This window comes from Argiope bruennichi, chromosome 3 (genome assembly GCF_947563725.1).
Source record: "Argiope bruennichi chromosome 3, qqArgBrue1.1, whole genome shotgun sequence".
In the NCBI taxonomy this organism is placed as follows: Eukaryota; Metazoa; Arthropoda; class Arachnida; order Araneae; family Araneidae; genus Argiope; species Argiope bruennichi.
Window position 1 is genome coordinate 7,297,159 of NC_079153.1, and position 24,662 is coordinate 7,321,820.

At 27.8% G+C, this 24,662-nt stretch overlaps 1 protein-coding gene across 2 annotated transcripts in view; it reads right to left on the reverse strand.

Annotated features, from left to right (window-relative positions):
- The window catches only part of LOC129963242 (teneurin-m-like), a 638,728-nt gene that overhangs the window by 279,389 nt on the left and 334,677 nt on the right, over positions 1-24,662 (reverse strand). For both annotated transcript variants that reach the window (XM_056077466.1, XM_056077465.1), the window contains exons 4-5: positions 23,692-23,874; positions 17,301-17,585 (exon numbers count right to left, since the gene is read on the reverse strand). In XM_056077466.1, the coding sequence (XP_055933441.1) occupies positions 17,301-17,585; positions 23,692-23,874 (468 nt within the window). The remainder of the gene's footprint in view (positions 1-17,300; positions 17,586-23,691; positions 23,875-24,662) is intronic.

Below are 24,662 nucleotides of genomic sequence, written 5' to 3' on the forward strand. Positions count from 1 at the left end.
AAAAGCGATGAATTTCTTATACGAACAAAAACGATATGGCGAGAGAAGAGTTTGGATCTTCGCTATGTAAACATATGAAGAAAAATAACAGTTATCTTATAACTTCTAATAAAAGTTACGTTTTTAACTTACAATCTAACTTCTTGCTATTAAAAGAAATAAATGAAAAATTATCGTGCTGTAGAGTTTTATAAATTTATTTCTATACTTAAATTGATATTATTATTATGCTTTTTTTTCTATTTTTACTTTGTTAAAGCACGCAAAAAAGAAATGTCCTACGAATAAAAGCTATGAGGAAGTATTACATAGTTCACTCGGATGATAAATATCGGAGGAAAAAAATGAAGAAAACGGAAATTAAAAGAATTAAGACAAAGGTAAAAAAAAAAATTTTAATGAAATCTGCAATCGCAAATTTCAAATTATCATGTGGGAACATTATAATTAATATAATTATAATAATATATAATAATTATAATAATATATATATAATTATAATAATATATATATAATTATAATAATATATATATATATATATATATATATATATATATATATATATATATATATATATATATATATATATAATTTTTTTATACTTTCATTTTCAATTTTTCTAGCTGACAAACAAAGTTTTGGAGCTCAACCTATTTTGAGATGAAATAACAGCTATGATGTCATAGTTCTACATAAACTTTTTTAAAAACGCACCTGCTATCAAAGAAGAATGCGTAATAATAAAGCAATACTGGTAAAGGCAGGACAACCTTTTAAAAAAACATCTGCTTTCAAAGAAGGATACATAATAATAATACAATACTGGTAAAAGTAGGTATAAAAATATATGCGATTAAAAGATGCTGATGAGAATTGCAATTTATGCATTATTCATTGCCTACGAGATTTCGAGCTTCAAAACTCCCTAACCGAAACAACATCATATTCTCACATGATAAAATCTGACTTGAAAGACTATCAAAAATGATTCTCATAACCTAATCAAAAACTATTTCCATTTTGTCCGATTTTATAATAAGGACTCTGCTTTATAAATTATTAAATTTCTGTCCATTGTGTTTAACTCACATAAACACAATAAACCACTTTCTATAAAAACAATTTTTTGTTAGAACATAGATACCTAAGAAGCAAACATTTTTTCTTCAGAATTGGAAGCTCAGGATCTCTGAAAAGTTCATCAAGGTCTTTTACTTTTCATCACTCACCAATTTCAAGAGACACTGAAAAACCACTATTCCCACTGTACCTTCTCTTTGTGGATTTCGTTATAAAATAATTTCGTTGTAATTTAAAACTATAAAAATATGTTAAGAATCCAAGTTGGATTAAAATAAATGGTAGGGAGAAATATCAATAATTATATAGATTTTAATTTCGTATAATCATTATCGAATATCTGAGCTTCCAAAATTTATTATCGATTTAAATCATGCTATCAATTTAATAAAGATAGCATTAAACTGGAAGTTAATTCAAACGCACTCTTATTATTAAACTAGTTGATAACTTTTAAAATTCCTTAACAAAAAAATATTGATTCCAGTAGTATATAGTTTTATACAAAACATGGATTTACTGAACATTATTTTCATACAAATTAATGGCGACAATGCTTGCTCCTACTTTGCCTAACTTCCAAACAAAAAATATTCAAACTAAAAAAAAAAAAAAAGTTATATCTGTTAAAAAAAATGGAATGTTACATGCACCAAAGAACTGGCACACGAATAATAATTCTTTATTTCTCTTTTATTTATATTTGTTCGAACCCTTTTAAAAAATCCATCGTGTCTGCTTCATAGCAATTTCCGCATTAATAATATTTGACTAAAAAGATATGGCGTTTTCACGTGCATTAGAATTTCTATGATTTAAAATAAATAGTAATTGAAGATAATAATTGTTGAAATACTTTTCTTGCCCATCAGATATAGAAGTAATAATTTATTTTGTGTAATAATTTAATTTGAAATGTAAAAATGGCATTTATGAGCTTAAAATTATTTATCTTCATTAAATTAAAGTCATTTATAAAGTTGCGACTATTGCGACTTTTTTCAGCAATTTAATAATTAATTTTAATCTTTTATAAAAATTTTAAATGAATATTATCCTTTTATTTTGCCAATATCAGAAAAGCAAAAGCACTTCACATGTAATTTAAATCTCGAAATATTCTCAGAAATTATTATAAAATATTTGGTTAGATAAATAATTTCAGTTTTATGCATTTATATATTGAGAATATTCATTGTTAATAACATTTCTTTTGCAAAAATTCTGATATTGTCAATTTTTGTAGGGGCAGTTTGGTATTGCTCCATTATTGTTACCAATTGCACAAAGCTCTAATTATTGCCAATAACTGTCTTCAGTGACAAGTATCTTACAGCCATCGGAAAAGAAGATAAACATTTTAACTAAGTAAACATTTTATTTTCTCTTAGAAGTTAAGAAAAACAGTCGCGCTTGTGTTTGTGCAGAGTCCGCAGTTAAGAAATCTTTAAACTCTCCAAAAGTTTAACGCCTTCAGCTAAAACAAATACCGCCAGCAAATTCTCATTGGGCGTAAAGGTTCTGACGACATTTTTAATGGAATAAATGAACCGTTAAGATTCTTCACCGTCAGGGGATGTTTAACAGAACAGCCGGAAGGCACTGCGCTGCATTACGACGCTTTTTCCTAAAATTTCATTCACCACTAAACGATTAATTGTTCATAGCATTATATCGCCCACACAACTCGGAAATTTATTTGGTATTTAATGGTTTACTTTCAAATTAGGGAATGTGGCTGCATGATTTCTGATAATCCCTTTCCAATCTTTTATCATGCTCGGAAAATATCTTTTGAAATTTGTTTATAATTTTATCGAGCTTCAATAAGGGCCCTGATCTGTAAAAGTATACGCATAATTCAATTAACCAAAAGTATTTTATAGAAAAATTATGGTTAAAATATAAAATGAATTATTTTGTTTGATTCTCAGTTTATATTTTTGCAAAGGTTTAACACAGTTTGTTTTGCTATTATCATCTATACTAGAATATATTATCAATCAAGATTAACATCGGGCTTTTGATATCATTCTTTTGACGCAGAGTGCATTTTTTAAAACGTAAAATGGTTAAAATTTTATTTAAACATTTATTAAGACATTTTATAACTTTACTGTTAATAAGCGAATTTCAGAATAAATTAGCATTGATATTCCAAGAGAATATTTTGATTATCAATAAATGCATTATAGATAATTTATTTTATGGAATTCGGTTTTACTATTAATCAGTAATTTTCATTAAATTTATTTTCTGTCGGTAAGAAAATGCAAGGTTTTTTTTTTTTTTTTTTTTTTTTGCTGATGAATGGATTGAACAAAAATTCTTGCAAATAAGGCCAAAATAAACGCAAAGTCTGAATTTGCCACCTTCCGTGCAGTAAAGTGCTGGAAACTCTATTAAAAAGCATTTGACAGCTGATAGTTTAGAATTAATAAATATGAAGCATTTCTTGATTAAACGACGTGTTAATGCAAAATTTGAATTAAGTTTTTAAAAAGTCTTTAAATTGTTAATTTTTTATTGAATCTAAAGTACACAGCAGAGGGTTATGGATGGAATAACCCATAGAACAAATGGCCTTCAACGATTTGATGGCACATACGCACTCCTTTGTCGAAATTTTCCGTACCATCAGCGAAATTCAGCCACATTTATGCAAACCATTCGTTGATAAAGCGTTGAAATTCCTCCATCATTTCACGCGTGCTCGTGGGCTTGTTAGCATATTTTGACTTCAAAAAGTGTCATACAAAGAAATCCAATGGTGTTAAAACACATACTCTATGGGACCAATCCTCAAATTTTCGAACTGTGGCCATGACTTTCATTATTTTTGAAATATTGTACAGCAATGGAAACACATTATTCAATCGTGTAGCGCACCATTTTTACTAACCCTATAGTATCAACTGCCATATGGTTTATTTAACTGGGTTTCCAACACTATTCAATGCATGAATGAACACTATATGAATGAATACGCACTCTATGAATTTGCCACGAATGGTGGCAAATTCATATATTCCGTTAATTTTAGAATACCCTTCACTAATTCGTTCCTAACAATGATAACTTAGAATTTGATAAATTGAAACTATTTTATTTTTTAAATAGTTTAAAATATAGAAGTGTTTCTCAAACATGATCTACTATAAGTATGGTATTACTTTCAAAATTAAATTTATCTGCTCTTATTATTAAATTTTTGTCAAGCACAGTATCTTGATTTATATATTATAAATAATAAGACTTTTAGGAACTTATTTGAGTATCATAATTTAGTGAAATTAGGAATAAAATAGTATTTGTTTTTAGATAATTAGAGCAAAAACTCTAAGGGCTGCATTTAATCAATTTCCTTCACATGATTTATAATGAGTTAACTTAGAAAGTTTTTTTTTAACGATTCGTTTACTGCCATAGAGGGAAAAAAATGCATTGCCATTTTCAAGCTAATGAGAAAACAGAGCAAAAAAAAAAAAAATGTCTGCTGGAGACATTAAAAATAGATCAATACTCGAATCTTCCCACCTACAAGCTGAGCTTATTTCTCATAAAACTTCTTCAAGAATATGAAATCAATATGAGATCGGAAAAAAAGGGCAGAAACAACTAACCTTAACCCATGCACCAGATGATTGAGTAGAAGTATTTTAAATAGATTCACCCTGCACAACGTTCCCTATTTATTATGCTAATGGGATACGATGGAAAAGATCGCTAAGTGACAAATTTGGGCATGGTCGTTGAATATAGTGGGCACTTAGATACCCATTATTGCTGGTCCTCCCCCCTATAATACTGAGGGAGGATTTCGCTGCTTCCCTCTACCCCTCATCGCCGAGAATCACTGATGAGCCTGTTGCCACCAGCTGGGGTTGTCGTAGGATACAGATGATGGAAACCCTGGTGAAAATGCTATTCAATCCAAGTAGGGGTATACTTAATGATAACTGCTGCTTCAGCGTTTGCCTCTACCAAAGTTGAGGGTGTTTATGCCTGCAGGCAAGAAGTTAGTCGATGTAATTCTCAAGCGCCAGACAGTCGTAATGATCGCCAAGGTTTCGCGCCCAAAGTCCACTGGATGGACGATCCCCCCTCGTCAGAGAAATCTTCAATACTTTAGAGAATCGTTTAAATGGATGAGTGAAACTGACTTCCGAGGTGAATACAAATTAGTCATGGATGCGACACGCGAATGTGTAATGCCGGCTTCGGAAACTGGGAATTTAGCATGCTCTTTCGCATTGCATTTGCGTCAATTACGTGCGCATACAACACGCAATTGTTGATATTAGTGATTGCTTCCCTAAATTCTTTTATTCGCTTATTATAGTTTTTGTGGATAAGAAATGACTTTATCAAGTTTTTATGAATTTTAGATATCTTAAACTCAGTTCCACAACATAGTTTTACTAATGATATTTACAATTTAAAATCTGAGATAGATGAATAATGAAACATAAATTATTATAAACAGAAACAGAGAAACAGATAATAAACAGAGAATGATAAATAAAACAGAAATAATACTAAACAAAAATATCCGTATTATAGAGAGATAAGGCATTTATGATGTTACATGTCATAGATATTCGCAAATTTACGAATGGTAAATTAATTTATTTTGCAACAAGGTCAATGTTTGACGTGCATTTAATCATCCATATATCAATTATTGATCACTAGTATAAAAAATAATTGGAAGTAAAACATTGTAAAAGATTTTAATTCAACCGTCTCAAATTGATTATTTCTCAAAACTTGTAAAGATATTTAAAAAAAATGGACCGTTGCTTTCAAGAGATTATATACTAAATTTAACTTCAAATAAGCATTCTTTTATTCAGATACTCTTTCTTTTTAGAATATATTAATATTTTGAACAGATTTCGGGGAAGTAACAAATTGGAAAAACTATTAATATATCTATTTTCATTTCTAAGAAATCTGTGCTTTGATTTTAATTAAAATATTTTGTACCTCTTTAAAAAAACACATAATATTTCGCTTTTCATACACTTTCCCATTTTTCGTCGACCGTAATCCGGATAAACTTAATCCCTCCCCTATGCAGCCAATTAAAATATCTCTGTCCTATAACTGCGAACAACATTTTTTGTCCTTGCCAAGATTCTAATCTCGCATAGGTTTTTTTTTTTTTTTTTTTTTTTTTTTTGATGTAACTGACGGGAAAATTACGACTGTTAGTTCTTTCATCCAGGGTTAGATTAAAATTCAGCTTTTTTTGCCTTAAAGTCCTTTTTATGTCTTTTATACTGCCTGGGATGGTTTTAATGACCTGTAATTGGAATATATTAAGAGTAATCTCGGTTTTTCTCAATGAGGTTTTAGTGGAAACCTTTCTGGGCATAATATACTTGCAATATTCTCCGCTACAGAGTAATCGCGAACTTAGGCAGGGAATTTTAATATCATGAGCACAATAGTAATTAGCATGGAAATAACTTAAGAATATCCTAGAGGGGAATGAGACTGACTGGATTATGATGAAAGTTCTTCATGTATTTTGAGAGCAGCTTAGTAATTACTGAGGATAATAATAAAAGAATTGCCTGGAAATTTAATTAACTTGTGACTTATCCTTTGTAACCCTGGATATGAAGTTTATGCATATTTAGTAACTTAATATATGATTAGTATTCCTGAAATCTTATTTCTAATTCTTAATATAGTTACTAAAAACAAAATATACAACTTATAACGGAATTATTTTCATATTCAATCAGATATATACAGTCCCTAAATCTTAATTTATGCTTAAAGGTAACTTATTTTCAGATAACATTTTTTTCTTCTAGTTAAACGTCTTTTATAAAGTGTATTATTTTTTACCTTTGCAAAAGATTTATATTTTAAACATTGTAAAGAAAAGGTTTGATTTAAAAGAAAACACTAGTTTATTATTAGTACAATCATATATATATATATATATATATATATTTGCCTTACTTACCAATCACTTAATCACAAAAAATTAATAAGACCAGCAATCTTTATTATATAACTTCACATATCACGAATATATGGATAAGAAGTCACCGGGTAAGTAGGTGGATACTTTTGTCTCCTGCGTGCATGGTGATATGAATTTGTTGGCTCCATATTTGTTACCAAGGCTCACCTCCTATCGGAGAGTATGTACCAGGACTGGTGAAGACAATTAGGTGAACTGTCACAGTTCTCGTTATTATCACTGACATTATGTTATGTAAAATCTTAAGAGTTACAAGTTGATGGTGGGTTTTTCATCAACATATTTAAAATAACGAGAAAAACAAATGGACAAGTTGTTCCAATACAAATCAAGGGTCCAATCTCACTAGTTTTTTTTTTTTTTTTTTTCATTTGAAACCTCATGATATCTATACGCATCTTTGATGATTATCTGTCTCCCTCTTATCTCCATTTTCGTTAAAAATTGAAAGAAAAATATGACCCCTATACATTTTCTGTGGAGGGGTCAAAATGTTATGTTTCGTATGGAAGCTCAGGATCTCTGAAAAGTTCATCAAGGTCTTTTACTTTTCATCACTCACCAGTTTCAAGAGACACTGAAAAACCACTATTCCCACTGTACCTTCTCTTTGTGGAAACCTTGCGACAATGTTCGTCAGCTCACCAACGAACCGATTACAAAATTATTTATTTTATTTGAAAAGTTCATCTTTCTATGCATGTTGGCAAATGTTGTTTGCCTTCCACCATCCATCATTTTGAGGAGAAATCGGTAACATACTACTTCATATTATATCCTTTGAATAAGAAAATTTCAACAGAATTCCAGCCACAATCACTGTATCGAATTTCGAAACTTTTTGTATCTTATGACCTTTGGGCACTTTATGACTTATAGTCTGCCTCCTTCCTTTATAATTCAATAGATATTACACACTAAAATCTTGACATAACTTCCATTCTAAATAGCTGAAAATATTTTACGAATTTTCATCCTCAACTTGATAGTTTGGCTACATTGAATAGCTAATCCAGCAGTATATTCTGTCATGTCATTAATGTGCAACCCAACATGTATTTATGTAACTGTATTTTATTGTGATAAGATAGAGTTCGTCAAAGTTGTATTATATATATATATATATATATATATATATATATATATATATATATATATATATATATATACAAAAGTATTAGAATCAAGTTAATAGGAAAAACAAAAACCAAATAAATATTAAACCAAAAAAAATTATTAAAAAATATTAAAAAAGAATCCGGCCTGAAGACTTTTTCAAGGGTCACCCTCAGGCAGGGATTCAAATAAAGGGATTTTTTCTGTGAGGACATACAGACATTAAGTCTAATAATGATTCCTCGTGACCCGAAAATCCCCCGAAATTATGCTCAAGAGATATACCATTTTAACAGAAAGGAAATATAAAATAACAAATTAGAAAAAAACCACAAAGTAAAAATACAATAAAAACAATAACAATAAAAAACAAAAACAGCATTAAAATTAAAATTAAAATTAAAAACGAAAAGGCCAAGACATACCATCCAACAGTGAACGAAACTTTAAACAATCGATTGTGATTTCCTGTTTTTGAAAGTTAACGGTAAATTATGTAAACAGAGGTAGGCACCCAGCGCCATCTATTGAGTGATCCAATATGCAAGTAAATTTCTATTTTTATTTAAGCCAAAAGATTAATCCCAAACCATACCTTGTTTAATTAAAAAATTGACATTACAGTAATTTCTAGGAAAATCATTTTTAATTAAATTTTTAAGGAGGATATTTGATGCTTCAATATAAGAATTTTTATTATTGCAAACCCTTTTGATCCTGTTAACTTGTGAGAAAATAAGATTTTTGAAAATTTTAGAGTTTAGATTGGAATGGTAGTTACATAGTTTTGTTATTTTAAAGTTGAAATCATCCCTTTTATCGTATATACCAACTATTGTTTTATCATTAGCAATTTCGATTTTTAAATCTAGAAAGGTAGCCTCAAGTTGATTTATATTTGTATCTTTTAGAATTAAATCTTTTGGATAGCAATTAGTAATAATATTAGTATTGTCGAAGTTAATCAAAAGTAGGTCATCAATATATCTCCACCCGTTTATTAAATTATATTTAATTATTTTTTTCTCATAGTAATGCAGGAAAATATTAGCTAAAGCACTTGAGAAAGCTGTCCCCATTGGAATGCCCTTGACTTGTTTATAAAAATTAATACCATTAAACACGTAATTTTCAGTAATATTAAAATTACATAACTCAAGCCAGTTATTTTTAGGAATGATATTTTCATTTAAACTTTAACTTTTTTTTACTTTAGATTGGTTATATATATATATATATATATATATATATATATATATATATATATATATATATATATATATATATATATATATATATATATATATATATATATATATATATATATATATATATATATATATAAATTAGTATAATTTATTTATACTAGTGGTTTTCGGCAATTATAGTAATGACATGGATATAGTCATATTAACAAATTTTAATGAAATTTATTTTATAGAAATATCGTATTACTTTTTATTATGACTACATAACAATGACAGAATATTGGGATTTATTCGTTATGTTTGTCATGTGGTGTTATTAATTGGCGAAATAAACCATGTGGGGCATGTCAATTTTTTAATTTGCAGCTTTTATGTATTTAATTAATTTTTTCTCTCAAAAATGGATTGGATGAGGATGTATGACCCTTGATGTTATATAAAGGAGTCATGAACTTTTATACATAACAAAAATTGATAAAATTGGCGAAATTTAGTGGTTGTGACTGGTAAAATTTGTCGAGGACTTCAGGAGAATGAGCAGTGAAGAAGTATTTGCTTTTTCTCTTGGAATGGTTGTGAGAAAGTCACCTATGGCTTATTAAGGAATTTAGATGACTATTGGTGGCATTGGCTTAATATGCTATAAAAAGTAGTGAAGTTGATGTCATATTAGTCACAGGAGTAGTGTTTCTTTGCTTTTGCCAGTTATTTTAAATATATAGATAGTGAGCGAACATCTGAACGCCAAAGGTGGATAGTATTAGCCTTATTACATAACATCTAAGGATTTCTTGACGAAATATGTTTTTCGGAAATATCGTTAAGAAATTACGTCTCCGAAAAAGGGTAAAATGGAAGTGTGAAACTTAATATCAATAAACTATTTAACTCAAGTCAATAAAATGATTATAGATTTTCAAATAATTTTCTGTAAAAGGTTTTAGAAACAAATGCAATAAAAAAATAGAGAAAAGTTGTAAAACCCCCTCGTCTAACCCATTTATTGCATTTAAGCCTTCATACATATTTAGGAATAAATGTGGTGTTAAAACATTCCTCCAAACTTCTCCTTTCGCAGAAGAACAAAGTACATGAAGTTCATTAAAAACGTTAAATACATTAAGAACATAATGTACTTTGTCCGATTCCTGAATATTTTTTCCCGGACTCGTTTCGGCTAATCTCATTGATAATTATGCATTGATTCAATGTTCATATTCAAAATGGATGTAAAAATATGAATTTTTTTTAAATGCCACGATAAAACCTTTTGTTGATTTAAACCTTTTTTTTAATAATCCTAATTAATTTTATTTGTTATTTCATTTTATTCAGGTTGAAAAGTTGAATGGTGCTGAAAATTATGACAACCATCATAAAATAGCTTTTGCACTGCTTCCAAACGAAACGTTTATATAATTAAACCAAACTTATTCAGGTTAGAACCTAGAGTATTTCTACGAGCTGTAAAATGCTTGTATTTATTTTCTTCACATAGCTAGTTACTTCACTAAGTAGATGAGAATGAAATTAGTTAGCGTAAACACAAAACACATGGCGAAAGACTTGAAGCGTTTCAAATTTTCGTCCTCTCTTAATAAAGAAGTAAGTGGTGCTTCAGTCACAAAACGGATTTCACATGTTAAAAAAAGCATTGCAAATGCAATTTAATCTGAAAAAGAATATTACAAAATGTCTAGAATATCTTGGAGTATCAGATGTTTCCATGCTATTTTACTAATATTCGTTAATCTTGTTTCAAATGTACTGAATAACATTGCTCAAAATATGAATTTATTATTCATGTCACAATCAATAATAAGAGTAAAAATTTTGAAAAATATAAAAGTTACAAATTTAATTTATTGGCTTGAAAACTTTTAATTACAATATATTTAACGTATTTTTAAGGTAATTAATTTTTCAAATTACGAGATTAATCTTTGTCCAAATTTCTTTCAAATTTTTATTTTCTGAAAAAAAATCAATTTGTCTTCATAACAGGGTAACTAAATTTTTTTTGTGCTACATTTGGATTTGATATTTATCACTGAAGAAGGTTTCTTGATGCTCATTAAAAGTTTCTGTAAGTTAGTTATTGAAGTTCAATCAAGTTTCAATTTATCATTATTGTTATCATTAAAATCTTGATAAAATATTAATTCAATATTTAATTTTAAACTTCTTTAATATCATGTTTCATTTCTACTAGATTAAACAATTACTAATTTTTTGTTTGTTGAAATTTTGAAAATTCTGTTAAAAAATGAATACGTAATAGAACTTTATAAACTATAATACAGATTAAATAAATATAGCATGTAATAAATAATACTATCCTGTTGCTACAAAAGCAGTTAATACGGATCTAATAAAAGTGCTGTGTTGCATGTAACAACACCTTATTTTACATATAACATGAAAGATAACTCTATATAATTCTTCTATATTTTCTTATAGAGTACTTTAATTATTTCAGAGTAAAAAAATACTAGTTAAGTTTATCATTATATAAATTATTTAATACGATGAATAAGATGTTACAAAAGGATATTTTCAAAAATATCGAGAATAAAGAAAGCTTACAAACGTCTTATGGGATATACATTTAAATCTCACCCTATTATCATTGAGTCCCATATTTCATTTTTCAATTTTGTGCTCCCATTGTAAAATTTTATTTAGATAATTCAAAATTGTGATGATTTCCTAGATTAACGGCAAATACTATTTTGTAATTGAAGTTTCACGTTTTAATTAGCATTTTTTTCTAAAACAGTTGCTACATACGTCTTGATAAAATAAACTAAAATAAAGTCATGGTTTCACAGGTTTCGTATTTGTAACAAGAGCCTTGCCATCAGTAACAAAGTTATGAAGCTATTGCAGTCATATTTAGCAAAAAAATCTTCATCTGAAGTAAGCCTCTCTCACTCAGACCACTGAAATTAGAACTGAAATTGGCAATTATTTGCAAACGATTATAAAGCGTTGTCATTATTGAACAGAAAATATCTTTCCGTCATGCCACATCGCAGGTGAAATGGCAGATTCCGCCTTTCTACAACATGTCTTAGAGAAGAAAACCGAAACCGGATTTTAGAATCCTTACTTCCTCTCAGTTGGAATCAAAATTGGTTAGAGGTCTTTAATAACAAGACCGCACGGCCAAATTTCATTTATTTAAGTCACTTCACTTTAGAATTCATGGCTTCACTTGCCAGTGATTATAAAAATTAATAAGTGCTTAAATGGTTCAGGACTTCAAGACTTTATTCAAGATATAAACAATTTAAAATATTCAACCAATTATAATAAGTAAGTTGTACGCTAAATTTCATTCTTTTAATTTCTTCTTCTTTTTTTAGTTATCTTAGCCGATATCGGTACGGACCAAAAAACACTTTCCAAATCGATGAATTTGATAGAAATTTGATAGAAATCTATAGTTTTGGTACGTAGACCATTTATCAGATTTCATTGTTCGAGTTGTTCTTTTTTCAGTTTCGGATATATAATTAGGCATGAATATGATTAAGACGTAATGATACTTTTGGAATCAAGGACGACTGAAAAACCAAAATTCATTAAAACCTGAATATGAAATTTATTGATAACTAGTCACTGGGGATATTTGCTTACACACACACACACACACACATATATATATATATATACATATATATATATATATATATATATATATATATATATATATATATATATATATATATATATATATATATATATATATATATATATATATATATATATATATATATATATATATATATATATATATATAATATTTTTTTTGATTATTTAGATATAATAATTTATCTGAAATATATAGCTTCATGCCTATTACTCTTTAAATTTCTAGATATTTAAGCCGTGTTATTTTAAATGTCTTTCATATGTTCGATTTATGAAGTACATGTCTAACGGAGACCTGTATCATAACATCATATCACTATGAAACAGTTGAAACACACGGTTCGTCTATCTTCTAAAGGGTGAACATAAACACGCACGCACGTACACACACGCACACATACAACTTTACTATTAGTAGAGAAAAACATAGCGCCACTTTGTTTATTCCACGTATGATCAAAGAATAAGAATACATTATTTGTTGGTTTCATCATCGTTTAATTATTTGGATTTATATAATTATTTTAATTGATCAAACTGACCAGCAAAACTCATTCGATTTTTTATTTCGTGAGACCATTGAAGACATTCTCTGCGGACAATTTTATCGGAAGCTTAGGTATATTCAAATGATTAATGTATTTAATTATTTTGTGAAAGCGGATTTATTTAACAATCCGCGATAATTATATTGAAGTAAATAATTATTATAAAATATTATTTTGTATCATATACATGCTTCTTATACTTTGAGTACAATAAAATTAAAATTGCTTTATTTTGATTATGACCAAAATTCAATTTATCTCACTAAGATTTTTATAGAATGACTATATTTCTCAATAATTTGTTATATTAAGAATAATTTTATTTTTGCATTATATATATGACACTTTAAATAAAATAGTTTCTAATTGGTTCTAAAATTCATTTTACCATATTCAAATTCATCGATGTTTCTAGAAGTATGCACTTATGTTGACTTAAAAGATTATAATTTCGTTCTAAAGTGAAGCAATATACATAATTTAATATTAAAATTGAATTTAATCTAACTTATGAGTGAAAGAAAGAAGAGTGTGATCGAATGATCTCTAAGAAATATGCTTTATAATATTACTTCTCTGAGATTTTCAATATCACTTTTTTTATATTAGGAAAACGATTGAATCTCAAAAAAATTATATTCATACATTTTTGACGCTTGGTGTAAGACATTTTAATCTATTAGAAAAAATGTTTATGCAAGAAAAAAAAGATTTTTATCAGAATTCAATTATACCTAGATGTATTTAGTATAAAAATTGCAGAGAATGATTTTGCTCTTATAATGGATTGAAATTGATGAAAGAAAATGTTAAGGATATGAAATATTGTTAGAACAAAAATATTTTCTCATTTCGACAAGTAAATGGAATGAAAGCCATTTGTGTCATATTTTTAGAGCTTTATTATTCTTAAAACTTTTCATTTCTTTGATCAGCTCCTGAGCTTTTTTTTTTTTTTTTGATAGAATCGTCATTTTGAATACTAACTGAAAAATCCTTACACGAATGCTAAGGATTGATTATAAAAATTCTTCTCCGACACTGCAAATTGAATTTTTACATTATACATTAAATATAGTGTAGGTCGCAAAAAAAGGAACATTGTCAGTTCTAGGATCATATTTTACAAAAATGGAAATAAATATTAAAGGACTTTCCGCACTAAAGGAGAAATGGAAAACATTCGAGATTCAAAAATCCTTTCAAAGGGTGGAATTGCGACGAGATTTACATTAGTAATGAATAACGGAGCATTCAGAATGTCAAAGGAAATAAACGACGGCGACGAGATGAATTTATCAATACGCGCGAAGGAGTGATACAGAAATTCCAATGATTCTTTGAGAGGCAAAAGGCTTGCTTTGAGAAGTTCCTACTTTATCATAAAACTAAGATTTTTTTGCAGTTAGTTTTTAATTTAATATGAAATCAAAATCAGTCTTTTATTCAAAATGAATTGATCGAGTATAAAGGGAATTATTTTGTATGTTTTATGAATTGAAAGATGAAAAGCTTTTGAGAACCTCGTAAAAATTATCAAAAATTTTATGACAAATGAATATTAGACTTTTTTAAAATATCGATAAAGGTATAAAATTTTAATTAAAGTACGACTACAATAGGTTTTAAATAATAATTTTTATAGATGTGCCATATTTCTTTAATTGGGCCAAGTAAATTGAGAAGATTATTATAATTCGATTTTTTCTCAATTAAGAAATTGAGGTATTGGAACATTAACTGATGAAGTCATAATTCAGAGTATGTGTAATCAGTATTAAAGTAAAAGGAAAATATCAAAGCTAAAAAAAGATTAAATGAAGGATAAAAATCCTAATAGATACTGATTATCCTAACTTAAAGTTTATGCCTTATCCTAACTTAAGGTTTGGAGCACTTTTTCAGAAATTTATAAAATTTTAATAAAAATTATCCATGCAATTACAATAGGGAATAAGACTGAGAATTCCATTGAAATTTTTAGTTAAATTACTTTTAACTTTGAAATTATAAGCAAATTTTAACAAAATTTTATTGAATATTTGAACTCATATCAAACATCCTTAAGAAAATTCTAGTGAACATTTTAACTGATATCAAACATTCTTAAGAAAATTCTAATGAATATATTTCAATTATTTTTACATAATTAATATATTTTGTAGTGTTATGAGCTAAATGATTACTCTAAAAGTTTTAGAAATATATTCAATTTTGTAAGAAAGCTTAAAATTTTTAATAAAATTATAGAATTTGTCAATAAAAAAACCAGTAAAATAATTAAATATGAACCGAAGATCAGATTCTGGCTCATTACAATTTTAGAATATTTCATTTTAATATCTAATAAACCTTTTTGGAAAGGGGGTTTATGGAAAACAAAACTGAAAAAATGCAGGAAACTCATTTAAGATTTTAATGCAGTAATATATATATATATATATATATATATATATATATATATATATATATATATATATATATATATATATATATATATATATATATATATATATATATATATATATATATATATATATATATATATATATATATATATATATATTGCCGCTTTGGAATGTTAAAATAGTCACATTTACAGGTCCGTTTTTTTTTCTTTTTTCTTGATTTTAACCCGTAACTGGAGACGGAAGTCAAAATGACTGCGCTTTTTTCATTTGCTCTGATTATCACGTGGTATTTTGTCTTTGAATACAATCAAGGTTCCTCAGTACCTTCAAGTTGTTCTTTCAACAGTATGTTGGCAAAAGTTTCAGTATGAACAAGTGGGTTTAATCAAATTATTTTTTTCAAAGTTTTTGTTGTTATTTATGGAGTCATTGATTCCATGCCTCTGAAACTGCTTTTAATTTGAATAATGCCAAAAGGATAAAGACATATTCTTAAAAATTATTTTAAAATATTGCATTCTTCACTTTTTTTTTGTTAAATTCTAACAGTTATTAACATTAGTATAATTCCGTAACATCTAACCGAAGTAAATATTCATTAAAAGATTATTTAGGTTTTTTTCTTATAACAACTTTCCAACATCTAATATTATATCATTTAACCCTTTTAATATTTTTGATAACTGCAGGATTTCCAGAAGTATTGCGTTTCAAAAATAAATTCCAATGTTGTTTACAAAAGACAAAAAAAAAAAATAATAATAATAATAAACAAGGAGTTTTTTTGACTCCCTGTCTCTGGCCGCATGAGAAAATTCATGTTAACAGTAAAGGTTGAAGTGATTTTAGTTTGTTATAGTTTGATTTTTGTATTATACTATAGTAATCAATGACTGATGTCTCTATTCTAAATCCTTTCTTAGTGAATGAATGAATATGCTTGAATGTGTATCTTAATTCCTCAAGAGTTGTAACCGATCTCTGTAAATGGAGGTTGTTTAACATCAAAATATATATGTAAAATTCTGTCTAAGAAAACCAATTACACACACACACACACACACACACACACACACACACACACACACACACACACACACACACACACACACACACACACACACACACACACACACACACACACACATATATATATATATAATTTTTCGGTTTTTTTTTAAAATTATGCTTTAATTTTTTCAAGTGAAGCGACTTCATAATAACTCATAATAACTTCATATTCAAAACTCATAATAACTGGCAAGTCTGTACTCACCACTTTGGCTCTGAAGCCCACGTCTGCTGGCATGGAACTCCGTGTCCGTGAAGGTGGCGTCTGAATTATTGTCCGAGGTGGAGGAGGACGAGGGGCCTCTTCGAAGTGACAGTGACATCCGCCCCCTAGGTGTGCCAGGTGTAGCATTCTGCAAGGCGGTGGCTGACCCTCTTCGCGAGTCGCGTCCACCGGAAGATTGCTGGTTTGGATGGGGTGAGGGCTGCTGTTCTCTTGTTCCGTCTTGATTCGGCTGACGTGGCAGAGAGCCATAGCCACTGTATTTGCCTTGAAATAAAGAAACATTTTTATCATTTACACTAATGTGCCAAAATTTAAAAAAAAATTCTTTATTTTCTTAATCAGATGACAATTTTATATTAATTTCTGCTTTGAAGTTCGCTCTCTCTCTATTAAATTAATTTAGATTTAAATTTAGACTTCAGGATGAAACAGTTTGATTAACAGTTTGCACTGCTATTTTTAGCAATATACGCCTGCCTGTCTGTGAAGGTTTTGGTCTTTCATGCACAATCGGTAATATGGATTTGGATTTGTAAATGGATTGTACATACTTGGTACAATCCACTAGAAATGTTTCTTCTGAGCATATATTGGTTCATATAGATTTATTCCTTTGAGTACAAGGTGTCATAAATACTGCTGTTCTAAATTTTTAAAAAAATATATATATAGATTGGTTTTGATACTGCATCATCAAGATTTTTTTTCTTTGGATATTAGGTGCTATTGATGTCTCTTTGTGTACAAGCTGCCGCAAATTCTGCAGTTCTAATTTTTTTTAAAAATATAGATTGGTTTTGATATTGCATCATCAATAGTTTTTCTTTGTATGTTAGATCCTCGATGCTGCACTTTTAGAAATTTTCATTATATTTATTAGTTGATACATATGATGCATTAATAAAATTTCAACGTCTATCTGCAGCTATTTCAGCACTTTAAAACCTAAGTAACATAAAAATTGACTCCGAAATCTGTCTGCAATTCTTTTACTGCCCTTTACGCACATAGTAAATAATTGCATGTTTTAAAACTAACTGCAGTATTATTAACAGAAATAAGGAGAATCGATTTCTTTCTAGATTTTCGGCCAAAATCCCTGTTTAATTACAAGTTTTTAAATTGTACATTAAATTATATTAAATATCGAATTAAATTCATTTGTTTGAGTTTTAAGCAAATAAATATTTTATAAGAATCCCTTTCAAAAGGAAGGCAGTACATATATTCAAATATGCATATGCCTTCGTCAAAAGTTCTTTAAAAATCTCCCAAATAATGCTGCCTAGAATTTACTCGGTTAAATTGCGCTCGTAGGTGTTGTTTTCAAAATTAGGTTACGTAAAATTTGAACTATCGCGCTGGTATATGACTGCTTATGATTTATTTTACAACAAAGGTTGAGAACGAACATTCATACCAAATTTATTTTAAGTGAAATTAAGTGTATTAATTAAATTTAAAAAGTTTAATCCAATTAATTTAAAAACGAGCAAAACTTGAAAATTTTTTGTTTATAATTTTAATACAGACATGCATTAAAATTTGAGATAAATTCGAGCAAAGCAACTGAAAGTCGGAACTACAGATAATCCGAGATAATAAACTCTTATTTAATTAAAAAAAAAAGATTTTGAAAACTATTTTGTTGAAAAAAATCAAAATCTAAATAATTGACAGCAATGTATAGTGGAACTAATCTTTAATATAAAAATGTATCCGATTTTAAAATTTAATTCTTTTTAAGAACTTTTTTTATAATATGAAAAAAGAAGAATTCATTTACAAGGGAAATACAGTCTTATCACAAAAAATTGAAGATATTACCTTGCTTTAATAAACAATTTAATTAATCCAAAGCACCTTCTTGCAAGAAAGTTATAATTTTGTCGAATTCAGAATTAATTAACGTAATATAACAATCCTTTTTCCAATAAATAAATATTTCTAATCCTTGTTATTAATTATAATATAGATATTTTGTTTCATTATAACAGAAATTCTTCAAATGATAAGTCTTGCACTGCTAAATACCATCAGAAAAAAAAAACTCTGTTTACAGCATTCTTTAAAAAAATTCGAGCTTCAATTCTCAGCTCACGAGATATGATTGAGAATACCATATATTTTTCATACATAATTTCAAAATTATTCTTTAAAATATTTCTTCATATGGCATACAATTTATTTAAGAGTTGCTTTTAGATTATTACATTGGAAACAAGAGAGATTGCAACCAACTAGAAGACAAAGTAAACAATTTTTTTAAAGAATTTAGCTTCCCCACAACAAGAATTTTCTCTTCGCGAAAAGTCCTCCCACTACTTTCAAAGAATTTATCTGAGCCAACTATTTTTTTTTTTTTTACCAAAAATAAATAAGATTCAAAGAAAGAAGAAAAATGAAAGAATGAAGAATTTTTTCTTTTAAGGGAATAGGCTATTACAGAAATAAATATAAATATTGGACAATTAATGTAATCAATTAAATAACTTGAATACAGCTTTAATCGATTTTTTGGAAGTTTTCTTTGCCACTTTATTTACAATTAATTTAATATAGCATTTGAAAATTTTAGTATGGAGATAATAAATATTATATCTTAGCAAAAACAACTTAGTTTTGCAAGCAATGTGAAAAAGGTATTAGAGAATAGATTTCTATCTATTGTTCTGCCAAATCATCTAATTGAATATGACTTCATAGATACTAATTTACATTAAAATTAATTTTGCGTAACCCTTTTAATTTTTTGCATATAACAGAGACCTATCATAAGTGTAAGGAAGACACACATGAAAAAATTTTGTACTAAAGAATTATTAACGAATTAGAGAATTGTTATTAAAGAATTTTAAACTTGTTTCATGCCATATATTTTGCGTTAAAGGAACTAAACTACTAAAGGCCTGCATATTCATATCCCTGTATTCATGTCTTAAATAAAATTCATGTCTTAAGGTATTTTTTCTTCTTTTTTTAAAATCCAATCTCATGTCCAAAATTCATAGGGATAACTTACTTTTTTTTTTTTTTTTTTTTTTGAAATGACGCAACTCCGTTTTTTCCCCCGAAATTTACTCATCAAAGTTACAACAGAACAAGGAGATGGTCGTAAATGATTTGCTGAAAGTGGCATCAAATTGTTTGTGAAATTCTTTTAACCCATTTAGTCATTTATAAAGCATATTCAGTTTCTATGTTAATAAAAAGAGAACTTATATGTCATAAAAAAGGTAAGTGTATACTCCTCTGTTCTTTCACTGAAGTTGTCTGATTGCAACCAATTTAACTAGGTGGAGTCTCCTAATGCGAAGAGGTAATTACGAAAAAGGAAAGAAAAAGGAAGAAAACGATTTTGTAGGTAGAAAATTTATTAAATGAGCAGCAAGTTAGTGATCATGTTAGATCTTTTCCCATGTGAATTTTCTGCATCGTTACATATTGAAATAGAAAAAAAATAAAACTTTAGAGTTTTTGAAAATATTAGCATGCAAAATTTCAATACTATAACAATTGGAAAGTTTTGGTTTATGTTAATGTACTTTTTTGATATTATATGTATAATAGAAAATTTACGCTTGCTGTTTTCATGGTATATGACAAATAATGCAAATAATATTAGAGAGACTGTCTTAAAATTGTTGCACACATAACTTCCTATTATATATTTTAATTTTTATTTACATGCATGATGAAATTATTTATTATTATATAATGAGTCAATTCTTTAGTTTAAATTTAACTCAAATTTGAAATCCAAACATTCAATTATACGCATTATGTGAATAGAATACGATGCTTTATATCACGATTTCACTTGATAAACTAGGACGGTAAGATAATACGAATATTCCTCATACATCTGAGAACATGATTAGTGCACGATTCGATGCACAGTGCAAAATGAAAGGATTAAAGTTATGTATAAATAACTAAAGAAGCAACAAAAAAAATGAAAAAAAGAAAAAACGAGAAACCGAAGCAATAGATTTAGTGAACATTCTAATTTCAGTAAACTAAATAGCACAGAAGACACAATTATTAAAATTAATTTGTATTATAAATGTATGAATATACTTCTGCATATATATTCTACCTCTCCACCTGGAAGACAGAGCTGATTTCAACCTGACGTTGAGCTCTTATTCGTTAAGGCAAGAAATATGTATGAAGAGCAAAAGTTAATTAAATATTCAGTCAGTTAGAAATGAATCGAAATTTCACCGTTATTTTGCAATAATTTTAGAGCAAATAATCTTACAAGAAATATTTTAATATCGTCTTTAAATCTGAAATTTTACCATTTCAATTATATGAATTTCATTTTTGCACAACATAACTTTCGTCAATTATTGATTTAAAAAAATGCACTAAAGTCAGTGTTAGTCTTCAAATATTCTACCATTATTTTTTTTTATCAATTTTAGTAAGTGACAGATTTTCAGGTGATTTAACATATTAGTTTAACAATGCTTAAAATGAAATGTAACGAAATTGGATAAATGCAGAGGAAAATATTAAGATGAGCAAGTGAAATAGGCGCTGATTAAAGTAGTGAGAAGGCAACCAGTATTTTGCCTTTCTTCTAGAAGAAATTTTGGATATAATTATCCGAAAAAAATTAGCATATTATAAAATTAATCTTTTTTTTCCGGTTCAAAGTTACTCATTTCATTCTTGCACATTTTTTCTTTGATCTCTTTTTTAATTATTTAGAATCTTTAATACAGATGATTTTAAAATAAGGAAATTTGTTGGTGGGCATTTCTTTGATGGATGACGTTATGACTTAGAATTAATCCATTGCCACTATTGTTAAAAAAAGTATGTTTCATTTCAATACATAATCCTAAAATGGATTTGTACAATATAATATTTCATATAAAAGAAGCTTTTATACTAAAAACATTGTACATTTTTACACTAAGCTATGCCGTTTGTATTGGCTTCTAAAATTTATAAGATAAAAATGAAATGAAGCATTGTGTATTTGAAACTATGAAAAAATGCACAGATTTCGTCACGTCGAAACGAACATATTTCCACAATGACGATCTTAGCATTAAGAAATTTCAATTTTTCGAAAAAGAAACAAGAAAAAAACTTAGGCTTAAACATTATAGAGCTCAGCAACATTCATAACGATTTATCTTAAAATTCGTCAACCCTTATTAGCATTATAAAGTTATCGAATTTTCTCAGAAAAATTCCGAAAAGCATTCAAAAGTAATCTTAGTAAAGACATTCGAATGAAAATATCGTTTCAATAACAATGGTTTATTTACATTAATTTCCCAAGGTATAAGATTTACAGAAGAATTCGTTTCGGAAGACTCTCCTAATTTGGAGATAATATAAATGATAAATATGTAAACGATAACTGGTAGTGCTGATGAAAAAAATAAATATAATGCATTTAAAATGTCGCTTCATTTGAAAATAAATTGACTAGATATCCCATATTAGCTTGAAAATTCTAAGTATTTGACTCGTTTCTCAATTTTTTTTCGCGTTATCGCAGGTTAAAAAAAAAGCATTTAAGATTTTACTTTAAACTCTTCATTGATTTATTTTCTTTACTATGAAATTAGATGAAGTCTTCCATTTTCGGAATGTTTTGTCATTTCTATTCTTTTTAGAATTCCTATAGAATATTTGAGATATTTACTTACTATATAGAATTTTTGCATAGCATTTTAACAATTATGAATAGTTTAATTGTTGTCTGAAAGTGTAAAAATGAGATAAATCGATGGCGTACGAGAAAATCGATTAAGGAGTTAATACTTTTTATTAGAAAATATTTCATATTCAAAACTTTTCTATAGATTTGAACTTCGAATATAATATTCGAATTATCATGGTAATTGTGGATTAATCGGACAGAGAATATAAAAGCAATAGTTTTGATAATTTATAAACAAATGCTTGCTATTTGGTTTCTATCTCTAACTGCATTCTTAATAATGATTTGCTTCATTGATAATAATTATTTTTGCTGCAATTGAATGATATTTTTATTCTAAATTCCTCATCCTACGTCTCGATCTTTAAAAGTGTTTTGAGCGGAATTCAAAAGTTGTTAAAAACGTTTAAATGATCACATTTTTCAAAACTTTAAATGTATAGCCATATTTCTCTTCTTAAAGTTTTGCAATTATACCACTTTTACATTTTTTTTCCACTTAACTTTGCTACTTTTATGAGCCCGATATTTTCTTCACATACCACTTTTACATTTTTTTTCACGTAACTTTGCTACTTTTATGAGCCCGATATTTTCTTCACATAGATTCCTTTTAGAGACCGGAATTTTTAATTAGTTTTTTTAACAATAAAAGTAGTGTTCTTGTATGACGTCATTTACCTTGTGGAGGCATTACTGTAGAAGAGTTTATTATTGGCGGTGTAGCAGATTGATATATGACATCATTTTCAACAGGTTCCAATCCTTCATCTGATCCACTGTAGTAATTCCGCCCAGTGAGGAGTTCCATACTGCTGTGACTGTATGATCGACCATTAATAGCTCCTCTCCCTCTCCCTCTTTCTATAAAAGAAAATTGCAATAAATTAGTAAATTACGAACAAAATACAGGGTGGTTATAATAAAGGTTCCACTTTGAAATGGTCATAAAAGGAAAACTACAGGATCAAATGTTATTAAACTTGGAAATAATTTAAAGGAGGACATGGGGTTTCTTTTCCGGCAAAAAATAAAAAAAGTTCAAAAACTCACTACCAGAGAAGAAATGACGCTGTATGCAATATTGTTAAACAAAATAGGACAAATAAATAGACTACAAAATGTGTTTAATCATTTCTGAAACGTGTTTGCAAAGCATGTTCAATGTGTGTTATCTCAAAAAGCCCTGTTTATGGTGATAAATTGAACTATTTGGTGGAATTGAAAGATGCGATAAAACCGACATGTACGTAACATTCCTCCTAATATACTAAGACTATTGTTGAGAATGCAGTAATGCGATTTAACTTGCTTTCAGAAAATGGGGGACACCACATTGATCATGCCTACTAACACATTTTAGAAACGCCCATGTTTCCTTCGTGTCCTATTTTGTTTAACAATATTGCATACAACGCCATTTCGTCTCTGGTGTTAAGTTTTTTTTTTGGGGGGGGGGGAGAAATTACTATGACCTTTTATAAACTATTACCAAGTTTGATAACATTTGGGCCAGTAGTTCTTTTCCTTTCATTATCATTTCAAAGTGGAACTTTCATTATAAGTACCCTCTATATTTAGAATGAACAAATGTTAATTTCCAATAAATAATCTTGCATGAAATTTATGTTGCAATATCCATTTTTCTCAAT